We start from the raw sequence: 12,316 nt of genomic DNA, 5'->3' as shown, positions 1-12,316 counted from the left end.
AATTGCTTCGTGGTCATTCATGTATTGTCCTTAATAACTGGTTCATGGTCATTAGTCGTTAATGTATTGTCTTTCACAGCAGCATACAGTAGCTGTTATCTGAAATAAAACAGATGTTCACAAAATCACACCCTTTTTCAGTTCCTCTTAGTAACATATATACAGTTGAAGTCGAAAGTTTACATACACTTAGGTTGGAATCATTAAAACTCGATTTTCAACCACTTCACAAATTTCTTGTTAATTAACCAACTATAGTTTTATCAAGTTGGTTAGGACATCTACCTTTTGCATGACACAAGTAATTTGTTTCCAGACAGATTATTTCACTTATAATTCACTGTATCACAATTCCAGTGGGTCAGAAGTTTACATACACTAAGATGACTGTGCCTTTAAACAGCTTGGAAGATTCCAGAAAATTATGTCATGACTTTAGAAGCTAAATTACATTATTTGAGTCAATTGGAGGTGTACCTGTGGATGTATTTCAAAGCCTAACCCTCGCCGCAGGCCCCGGACTGGGGACCCTCGCCGCAGGCCCCGGACTGGGGACCCTCGCTGCAGGCCCCGGACTGGGGACCCTCGCCGCAGGCCCCGGACTGGGGACCCTCGCCGCAGGCCCCGGACTGGGGACCCTCGCTGCAGGCCCCGGACTGGCCCGTGGAGCAGGCACAGGACTCACCAGGCTGGGGAGACCTACTGGAGGCCTGGATCTTGGAGCAGGCACAGGATTCACCAGGCTGGGGAGACATATTGGAGGCCTGGTTCTGGGAGCAGGCAAAGGACTCACCAGGCTGGGGAGACATATTGGAGGCCTGGTCTGTGGAGCAGGCACAGGTCGAACCAGGCTGTGGGGGAGCACTGGAGATCTGGTGCTTAAAGCTGTCCCCACTCGTCCTGGCTGAATGCCCACTTTGACCCGGCACGTGCGGAGCGCAGGCACAGGGCGCACTGGGCTGTGATTGCGCACCGGAGACACAGTGATCAGAGCCGGCGCAAGATACCCTGGGCCGAAGACGCGCACCGGAGACCAGGAGCGCTGTGCTGGCACAATCCGTCCTGGCTGGATGCCCACTCTAGCACGACACATGCGGAGCGCTGGCTCCGGGCTGTGAACGCACACTGGAGACACTGTGCACTTCACCGCATAACATGGTACCTGACCAGTATCATGCTCCCGACCGTGAGCACGGGGAGTGAGCTCCGCCAACCTCCCCGTGTGCCTCCCCCCAAAAAATAATATTTTGGAGTGGCCTCCCAGTCTTCCTTGCCAGCCGTGACCCTGTGTAACGCTGTGCCCCTTTACTAGCTGCCTCCGCCTTCCTCGTTGCTTCCACCTGCTACCACGTCAGGCGATCCTTTCCAGCCAGGATCTCCTCCCACGTCCAGGATCCCTTTCCTTCCAGAATGTATTCCCATGTCCACTCTGTCTGCTCCTCCTGGCCATGCTGCTTGGTCCGTTTGAGGTGGGTTATTTTGTCACAATCGTCTTCAAGGAAATGACCGGACCAAGGTGCAGTGTGGTAGGCGTACATTTTTCTTTATTTTAAAGAATGTTGCCAACAAAACAATAAACAACAAAACGAACGTGAAGCTCTGTAAGGCAATACATGCATTCAACGAAGACAACAACCCACAAATGAGAAAAGGAAAAAAGGCTGCCTAAGTATGATTCCGACTCAGAGACAACGAGAGACAGCTGTCCCTGATTGAGAATCATACCCGGCCAAAAAAAAAGAAGCAGAAAGCATAGACATTCCCAAACGAGTCACAGCCTGACCAAACAAACATAGAGAATAAAAGGATCTCTACGGTCAGGGCGTGACAAATATGAGAGTATAAACAACATGGGACCACGCAGTCGTCATATGGCTCAGGAAGGAGATGCGTTCTGTCTCCTAGAGATGAACGTACTTTGGTGAGAAGAGTGCAAATCAATCCCAGAACAACAGCAAAGGACCTTGTGAAGATGCTGGAAGAAACAGGTACAAAAGTATCTATATCCACATTAAAATGAGCCTTATCTCAACATATCATGAAAGGCCGCTCAGCAAGGAAAAAGCCACTGCTCAAAAACTCCCTTAAAAAACAGACTAGTTTGCAACTGCACACATGGACGAAGATCGTACTTTTTGGAGAAATGTCCTCTGGTCTGATGAAACAAAAATAGAACTGTTTGACCATAATGACCATCGTCATGTTTGGAGGAAAAAGGGGGAGACTTGCAAGCCGAAGAACACCACTCCTACTGTGAAGCACCAGGGTGGCAGCATCATGATGTGCGGGTGCTTTGCTGCAGGAGGGACTGGTGCACTTCACAAAATAGATGACATCATGAGGTAGGAAAATTATGTGGATATATTAAAGCAACATCTCAAGACATCAGTCAGGAAGTTATAGCTTGGTCGCAAATGGGTCTTCCAAATGGACAATGACCCCAAGCATACTTCCAAAGTTATGGCAAAATGGCTTAAGGACAACAATGTAAAGGTATTGGAGTGGCCATCACAAAGTCTTGACCTCAACCCTATAGAAAATGCGTGGGCAGAACTGAAAAAGCGTGTGCGAGCAAGGAGGCCTACAAACCCAACTCAGTTACACAAGCTCTGTCAGGAGGAATGGGCCAACACTCACCCAACTTATTGTGGGAAGCTTGTGGAAGGCTACCCGAACCATTTGACCCAAGTGAAACAATTTAAAGGCAATGCTACCAAATACTAATTGAGTGAATGTAAACTTCTGACCCACTGGGAATGTGATGAAAGAAATAAAAGCTGCAATAAATCATTCTCTCTACTATTATTCTGACATTTCACATTCTTAAAATAAAGTTGTTATCCTAACTGACCTAAAACAGGGAATTATTACTGGGATTAAATCTCAGGAATTGTGAAAACTGAGTTTAAATGTATTTGGCTAAGGTGTTTGTAAACTTCCGACTTCAAATGTACATGCAAAGGTTTGTGTTAGCGAAAAGGTGTTGAAAAATCTAAAAAGGATCTGATAAAAAAATGTGGAAGAAAAAAATGTATGGGCTTTTTTCTAAGTAATTTAAATACAATTCATTCTAAATAAGATGTAATTAAGATGTAATTTAAAGATGTAAAATGTAATCTATGTAATTTAAATAGGATTATTTCTTTGTAATTTAAATCTGAATATTTCTAAGTACTTGAAAAATTATTATTTCTAAGTAATTTCAAATTAATCAGAAAAAAATACACTCCCTATAAAGCATTTAAAAGGACTTCATCAGATTTGTCAGAACAAATCTCAAATACTAGTAGACATTTTGAACGACAAATTCAATACCGCAACATATGTGACCGAACTGCTTGATTCGGTCTTATGTAACAAGTTATGCTAAAACAGGGACCTGTGAAATATAGCATTTAACTTAAAAACAGAAACAGAAGCCAGTTTCCATATTTCGGTTGGATGCCTTGGTCAAGAGCATAAACAATTACCAAATCAAATCAAACTTTATTTGTCACATACAAGTGTAGACCTTACCGTGAAATGCTTACTTACAAGCCCTTAACCAACCGTGTAGACTTTACAGTGAAATGCTTACTTACAAGCCCTTAACCAACAGTATAGACCGTACCGTGAAATGTTTACTTACAAGCCCTTAACCAACAGTGTAGACCTTACCGTGAAATGCTTTTACTTACAAGCCCTTAACCAACAGTGTAGACCTTACCGTGAAATGCTGACTTACAAGCCTTTAACCAACAGTGTAGACCTCACCGTGAAATGCTTTTACTTACAAGCCTTTAACCAACAGTATAGACCTTACCGTGAAATGTTTACTTACAAGCCCTTAACCAACAGTGTAGACCTTACCGTGAAATGCTTTACTTACAAGCCCTTAACCAACAGTGCAGTTCAAGAAGAGTTAAGAAAATATTTACCAAATAAACTGTAGTCTCTTACAATTTTATGGGCTTTCCTCTGACACCACCTATTATATAGGTCCTGCATTGCAGGAAGCTTGGCCGAAGTGATGTACTGGGCCATACGCACTACCCTCTGTAGCGCCTTACGATCAGATGCCAAGCAGTTGCCATATCAGGCGGTGATACAACCGGTCATGATGCTTTCGATGGTGCAGCTGTAGAACTAAAATTGGGGACCTATGCAAAATCTTTTCAGTCTCCAGAAGGGGAATAGGTTTTGTCGTGCCCTCTTCACGACTGTCTTGGAGTATTTGGACCATGATAGTTTGTTTGCAATGTGGACATCAAGGAACTTGAAACTCTCGACCCGCTCCACTACAGCCCAGTTGATTTTAATGAGGGCCTGTTCAGCCCGCCTTTTCCTGTAGTCCACGATCAGCTCTGTTGTCTTGCTCACATTAAGGGAGAGGTTGTTTTCATGGCACCACACTGCCAGTTATCTTACCTCCTCCCTATAATCTGTCTCATTGGTGGTGAACACGTCCTGGTAATCCATCTGCCCCCGCAGCTTTGTGAATGTTGACCTGTTTAAAGGTCTTGCTCACATTGGCTACAGAGAGCGTTATCACAAAGTCATCCAAAACAGCTGGTGCTCTTGTGGATGCTCTTGTGCTGCTTTCCACGATGCATTTAGCTCATCTGGTAGGTTCCCTGGGCTCACTGGCTTTCCCTTTGTAGTCCGTAATAGTTTTCAAGCCCTGCCACATCCGACGAGCATCTTTTCTTGTTTGATGGTTCGGCTGAGGGCATAGCAAGATTTCTTATAGGCGTCCGGATTAGTGTCCCGCTCCTTGAAAGCAGCATCCATGGTTTCTGGTTTGGATATGTACGAACGGTCATCTTGGGGACGACATTGTCGATGCACTTATTGATGAAGCCGATGACTGAGGTGTTATACTATTCAATGCCATAGGATGAATCCCGGAACATGTTCCAGTTATTGCTAACAAAATAGTCCTGAAGCGTAGCATATATGGCCATATACAGTGCCTTGCGAAAGTATTCGGCCCCCTTGAACTTTGCGACCTTTTGCCACATTTCAGGCTTCAAACATAAAGATATAAAACTGTATTTTTTTGTGAAGAATCACAAGTGGAACACAATCATGAAGTGGAACGACATTTATTGGATATTTCAAACTTTTTTAACAAATCAAAAACTGAAAAATTGGACGTGCAAAATTATTCAGCCCCCTTAAGTTAATACTTTGTAGCGCCACCTTTTGCTGTGATTACAGCTGTAAGTCGCTTGGGGTATGTCTCTATCAGTTTTGCACATCGAGAGACTGACATTTTTTTCCATTCCTCCTTGCAAAACAGCTCGAGCTCAGTGAGGTTGGATGGAGAGCATTTGTGAACAGCAGTTTTCAGTTCTTTCCACAGATTCTCGATTGGATTCAGGTCTGGACTTTGACTTGGCCATTCTAACACCTGGATATGTTTATTTTTGAACCATTCCATTGTAGATTTTGCTTTATGTTTTGGATCATTGTCTTGTTGGAAGACAAATCTCCATCCCAGTCTCAGGTCTTTTGCAGACTCCATCAGGTTTTCTTCCAGAATGGTCCTGTATTTGGCTCTATCCATCTTCCCATCAATTTTAACCATCTTCCCTGTCCCTGCTGAAGAAAAGCAGGCCCAAACCATGATGCTGCCACCACCATGTTTGACAGTGGGTATGGTGTGTTCAGGGTGATGAGCTGTGTTGCTTTTACGCCAAACATAACGTTTTGCATTGTTGCCAAAAACCTTCTTCCACATGTTTGGTGTGTCTCCCAGGTGGCTTGTGGCAAACTTTAAACGACACTTTTTATGGATATCTTTAAGAAATGGCTTTCTTCTTGCCACTCTTCCATAAAGGCCAGATTTGTGCAATATACGACTGATTGTTGTCCTATGGACAGAGTCTCCCACCTCAGCTGTAGATCTCTGCAGTTCATCCAGAGTGATCATGGGCCTCTTGGCTGCATCTCTGATCAGTCTTCTCCTTGTATGAGCTGAAAGTTTAGAGGGACGGCCAGGTCTTGGTAGATTTGCAGTGGTCTGATACTCCTTCCATTCCAATATTATCGCTTGCACAGTGCACCTTGGGATGTTTAAAGCTTGGGAAATATTTTTGTATCCAAATCCGGCGTTAAACTTCTTCACAACAGTATCTCGGACCTGCCTGGTGTGTTCCTTGTTCTTCATGATGCTCTCTGCACTTTTAACGGACCTCTGAGACTATCACAGTGCAGGTGCATTTATGCGGAGACTTGATTACACATAGGTGGATTGTATTTATCATCATTAGTCATTTAGGTCAACATTGGATCATTCAGAGATCCTCACTGAACTTCTGGAGAGAGTTTGCTGCACTGAAAATAAAGGGGCTGAATAATTTTGCACGCCCAATTTTTCAGTTTTTGATTTGTTAAAAAAGTTTGAAATATCCAATAAATGTCGTTCCACTTCATGATTGTGTCCCACTTGTTGTTGATTCTTCACAAACAAATACAGTTTTATATCTTTATGTTTGAAGCCTGAAATGTGGCAAAAGGTCGCAAAGTTCAAGGGGGCCAAATACTTTCGCAAGGCACTGTATGCCTAATGAAGGGCGGGGGAGAGCTTAGTACTCATCTCTGTGTGTGGAGTAGAAGTGGTACTTGAAATGTTTTCTCCTTGTTGCACATTTGACATGCTGGTAAAGATTTGGTAAAACTGATTTAAGTTTGCCTGCATTTTTTTATTTTATTTTACCTTTATTAAACTAGGCAAGAGTAATAATGTCATTATAGAGGCATGTCACAGGGCTCTGAAGAGGACTACAGCCCCAGAGTAATAATGTCATTATAGAGGCATGTCACAGGGCTCTGAAGAGGACTACAGCCCCAGAGTAATAATGTCATTATAGAAGCATGTCACAGGGCTCTGAAGAGGACTCCAGCCCCAGAGTAATAATGTCATTATAGAGGCATGTCACAGGGCTCTGATGAGGACTACAGCCCCAGAGTAATAATGTCATTATAGAAGCATGTCACAGGGCTCTGAAGAGGACTACAGCCCCAGAGTAATAATGTCATTATAGAGGCATGTCACAGGGCTCTGAAGAGGACTACAGCCCCAGAGTAATAATGTCATTATAGAGGCATGTGACAGGGCTCTGAAGAGAACTACAGCCCCAGAGTAATAATGTCATTATAGAGGCATGTCACAGGACTCTGAAGAGGACTACAGTCCCAGAGTAATAATGTCATTATAGAGGCATGTCACAGGACTCTGAAGAGGACTACAGCCCCAGAGTAATAATGTCATTATAGAGGCATGTCACAGGGCTCTGAAGAGGACTACAGCCCCAGAGTAATAATGTCATTATAGAGGCATGTCACAGGGCTCTGAAGAGGACTACAGCCCCAGAGTAATAATGTCATTATAGAGGCATGTCACAGGGCTCTGAAGAGGACTACAGCCCATAGCGTAATAATGCCACATTATAGAGGCATGTCACAGGGCTCTGAAGAGGACTACAGCCCATAGAGTAATAATGTCATTATAGAGGCATGTCACAGGGCTCTGAAGAGGACTACAGCCCATAGAGTAATAATGTCATTATAGAGGCATGTCACAGGGCTCTGAAGAGGACTACAGCCCCAGAGTAATAATGTCATTATAGAGGCATGTCACAGGGCTCTGAAGAGGACTACAGCCCATAGAGTAATAATGCCACATTATAGAGGCATGTCACAGGGCTCTGAAGAGGACTACAGCCCATAGAGTAATAATGTCATTATAGAGGCATGTCACAGGGCTCTGAAGAGGACTACAGCCCCAGAGTAATAATGTCATTATAGAGGCATGTGACAGGGCTCTGAAGAGGACTACAGCCCCAGAGTAATAATGTCATTATAGAGTCATGTCACAGGGCTCTGAAGAGGACTACAGCCCATAGAGTAATAATGTCATTATAGAGGCATGTCACAGGGCTCTGAAGAGGACTACAGCCCATAGAGTAATAATAATAATAATAATAATAATGTCAACAGCCCAACGTCATTAAAGAAGTTACCCACTTCCTCTTTTGATATTTATATCTACTAGAGAATTCATTAATAATTAAGAAGTACTGTAATCCAATTCATGTCTCATTACAATCTACAGACGTTTGAATGAGTCTAATCAGTCTTCTGAAATCTATCCCGTCCCAACAGGTCCTTCGTGTCAATTGTCATTTTTTAAAGACAGTATTTTTGTTTTCAGGAAATGAAAGAGAGAGATGTAAAACAGGTAAAAATAGACTTTCACAAGCTGTTTTACATACAGTGTTACTGAGCTGTACAAACAGGATGCTGGTCCTTGTATCTACGCAGACATCAACTGTGGCGGTCAGAGAACACGTTGCAGCTCTGCATCCATTTCTTCATTGTCTGTGGAACATTTTATTGTTACTTTACTTTTGGAACCAAACTAACCATTAAATATTTACTCCTGTTACCTTGAGATACAATTCAACTGCAGGGTGAAAGGGAAGAACACTGGAACAACCAAAAGGTATGAACTGCTGTTAGTTACCAAGGAGGAACCCATCTGACAAACAACAAGAAGACCAGAGACTCCATACTGTTTACAGCGTTCATAAGGGTTTTACTGTATCAAACCAACGTCCTACAGAGATCCACCGGAACCAAACTATTCTGACAATTATCTCAGTAGATTTGACTGACGTTGGAAGAGATGAGATCTATGTTTTCCCACCCTGCCGTCCTGTTCCTGTGGATTCAGAGTTCTAGTGGATGGATGCATCCTAAATGCCAGATTTATGACAGTAGTGAAGACTTGGGACACTTTCCCACCTGGATCTGCAGCCACATACCTCATCATGCAGAACGTTACACTGCTGCCTGTCAAGATGTCACAGCCATCGAGGAGGATCTACTTGGACTTCCCCCTAATATCAATACCCTCTGCATATTTATGACACATGGTGAAAATAGATCCATGTCTCTGGGCTTTTTCTCTCAGTTTCAGGATCTGGAGTACCTGTGCATTAAGGGCTGTTTTACTCAAATCCTTCCATCTGGGAACAGTCACCTTCCAAATCTGCAACATATGTACTTAAGTAATTGGGGAATGGACTATGATTGCTGTGAATGTCATATTGGGCCCCATACATTCAGAGATCTCGTCAACCTAAGTCATTTGACTCTTTGTAGTTATAGACTGTCAGCAATGTCCCCGGATGTTTTCCATGGCATTCCTCTGTTACAAAGTCTCATCATTAGGGAACCCTATTTAGAGGATTTGTCAGAGATAGCATGCAGAATTATGAAAATTAAGTCACTCGTTAGGTTATATGTAGACGCAACAAACATACAATCGTTAAACATTTCAAACTGCTCCGTCTTAAACACCAACGAAAGCATGACACCTGTTTTTATAAATCTAGCGAGGATTGACTTATCATTTGGTGAAATAACACATATAGAGGAAGGTTCACTGGCTTGGCTCCAGAACCTCACAAGGTTAAGAGGGGTTTTCAGCCAGGAAGTCCTACTGGACCTTCCCCTGTCTGGGATTAAACAAATCCAGGACTTCAGTTGCTCTGGGATCAATGTCATTGATATTGAAAGTATCTGTAATGTAGTGTTTTTGCTTTCAATCAAGAAATTATTTGTAAACAATGCCAATACAAGCAGCCTCTCTATGTCCAGTGTTGAATTGTGCACTGGGCTAGAATATATGTATTTAAGTGTACCTTTGTCTTTCCATCCTACTACCCATTTGGAATGGAATTTTATTTCCAGTCTCAAAAACCTTAATCAATTAAAAATAGATGGCCTGGAAGATAACAGACTAGATATTTGCTCTTTCCAAAAACAACCAATAACATGGTTAACAAATCTCACTTTAGGGTTGAAAAATCTAATGCCTTTTGCTAAACAATTTATCTGTCTTGTTAAGCTGCAGTATCTGGACTTGACACAGAATTTAATTTCAAACATTGAAGACTTTGCTTTCCTGGGATTAACGAATCTGGAGTCCTTAGACATTACAAGTAATAACATAACACAGATAAATGCAAACACATTTTATGGTTTACATAGTTTGACATGGTTAGACCTCAGGAACAATCCACTTATTCACAACATTGAGGCAATGTCTTTCACACACCTCATGTCTCTTAGACAAGTGTTTCTCGGGCAAGTGCACAACCCACTAACAGAACCTGTGATCAAGCTGAATCTGACACTTATATTTGGTGGCATTCTGAGTCAGCTGACTCATCTGTACATTAGTTCAGCTATGAGGGCAATGCAGTTGACTATCGGCAGTAACATCACATCTAAACAGAACCTGAGTCTCCAGCTCAAAGGCCAGACGGTGTCATTTCAGGACTGTGACAGACCTTTCTTTCAGTCTGTAACCCATCTTCATGCTGATGCTGAAGAATTCCTTTGTGGATCTGAATTCATGGGAAAGTACTTCACGTCTGTGGAGACATTTGACTACAGATCAAAGCTTTCAGCTAAAAGGGTTGATTTAACATCAATTAATCAGCTGATTCACCTGAGGAAACTGACTCTACGACAGGTGGATCTTTTAATACAGCGTTCTGCAGACATCATTTTTCACAACTTGACCAAACTGGAGGATCTGGAAATTTACCACTGCAGGATTTACTCCTTAGAGGGGAGTTTAACTAAAGACTTGAAATCTTTGAAAAGAGTGTATTTGCATATAGAGAACATTTATAATGTATTCTATAGCTTTACTGAACCTCTCTCTAGTCTTAAGCATTTGACATTTGATAATTTACAGATGTTTTGCAGTTGTGACAATGCTTGGCTCATTACATGGGCAAAGGGGTGCAGGCAGGTTGAAGTGATCATGCTTGGTCCGTATGCTAAAACCGGTATGTATGCTTTGGAGGACTTGATATGCTTGTCGGACAATGGAATAGACACACCTAATTTTGTCAGGTACACAGAAGCAAACTGCACAACCGAGGTTGGCTTTGTGCTCTTTGTTGCGACTGGCCTGGGAGTCCTGTTCTTCATGCTGGTGGTGTTGGTCCATAACCTGGCCGGCCCCTACCTCCTCCCCCTCTACCACATCACCCTTGGCTGGCTGTTAGAAGCCATGCGATCCAACACCAGGGGGCGCTACCACTACGATGCGTTTGTCTCCTATAGCGGGAAGGACGAGAGCTGGGTGGTGGAGGAGCTGCTTCCCAATCTGGAGCAGAGGGGTCCTCCTTTCCTGCGCCTCTGTCTGCACAGCAGGGACTTCCAGCTGGGGAAGGACATTGTGGAGAACATCACAGACAGCCTCTACCGGAGCCGCCACACCCTCTGCCTAGTCAGCCGCCACTACCTACGCAGTAACTGGTGCTCTCTGGAGATGAAGCTGGCCACCTACAGGCTGCAGGTGGAGCAAAGGGACATCCTCCTTCTGGTCTTCCTGGAGAAGATCCCCCCTCGACATCTGTCTGCCCACCACAGGCTGGCTCGCCTGCTGAAAACCAGGACTTATCTGGACTGGCCCCAGGACCCCCTTCAGCACCAGGCATTCTGGGACAGACTGTGGGCTAAACTGAAACCTCAGACCGAGCTTGAGATCAGAGGTTGATGTTGAACCATGTGGACTGAAGCTAGACATCAGCTGTTGATGTAGAACCTTGTGAACTGAAAAGTGACATCAGAGGTTGATGTAGAACCTTGTGGACTGAAGCATGAGATCAGCGGTTGATGTAGAACCTTGTGGACTGAAATGTGACATCAGAGGTTGATGTAGAACCTTGGGTATAGAAATTTGACCAGAGGTTGATGTAGGACTGTGTAGACTGACTTGTGTCTTCAGAGGTTGATGTAGAACCTTGTGGACTGAAATGTGACATGAGAAGATGATGTTTAACCTTGTGGACTGAAATGTGACATGCAATGTTGACACATATGTTGAGCTGTTGAATTTGTTGTTAAAAGTCCTCCGTACAAAATGTCTACCGCTGTTTGAAATTTGTTTTGTCAATTCCTTTTAAATGCTCTGTCTGGAGTGTACTTTTTGCGATTCATCTGAAATTACTTTTAATAGCCTTATTTAAATTGCTCATAAAAATGCCTAAACATTTTATAAATTCCCTAAATTTTATCAGATCCTATTTGTATTTTTAAACACCTAATTGCTAACACATATCTTTGTTTGTATATTTGTTGCTAAGAGGAACTGAAAAAGGGTGTGACTACTGTGTACTGCAGTGAATGACTAAACATACATACAACATGTCCAATGACCATGAACCAGTTATTAATGACTATACATGAATGACCAATGACCATGAACCAGTTATTAATGACTATACATGAATGACCAATGACCATG

General features: G+C 43.0%; 1 protein-coding gene across 1 annotated transcript; it reads left to right on the top strand.

Annotated features, from left to right (window-relative positions):
* Positions 1-8,279: 8,279 nt before the first annotated feature.
* LOC110485316 (toll-like receptor 13) lies at positions 8,280-11,935 on the top strand. The gene has a single exon (XM_036973281.1). The coding sequence runs from the start codon at positions 8,672-8,674 to the stop codon at positions 11,564-11,566; it is 2,895 nt and encodes a 964-aa protein (XP_036829176.1). The 5' UTR covers positions 8,280-8,671; the 3' UTR covers positions 11,567-11,935.
* Positions 11,936-12,316: the final 381 nt, after the last annotated feature.

This window comes from Oncorhynchus mykiss, unplaced genomic scaffold (genome assembly GCF_013265735.2).
Source record: "Oncorhynchus mykiss isolate Arlee unplaced genomic scaffold, USDA_OmykA_1.1 un_scaffold_227, whole genome shotgun sequence".
NCBI classification, from domain to species: Eukaryota; Metazoa; Chordata; class Actinopteri; order Salmoniformes; family Salmonidae; genus Oncorhynchus; species Oncorhynchus mykiss.
Note: the sequence above shows the minus strand (reverse complement) of the source record. Positions and strands in the feature narration are given on the sequence as shown.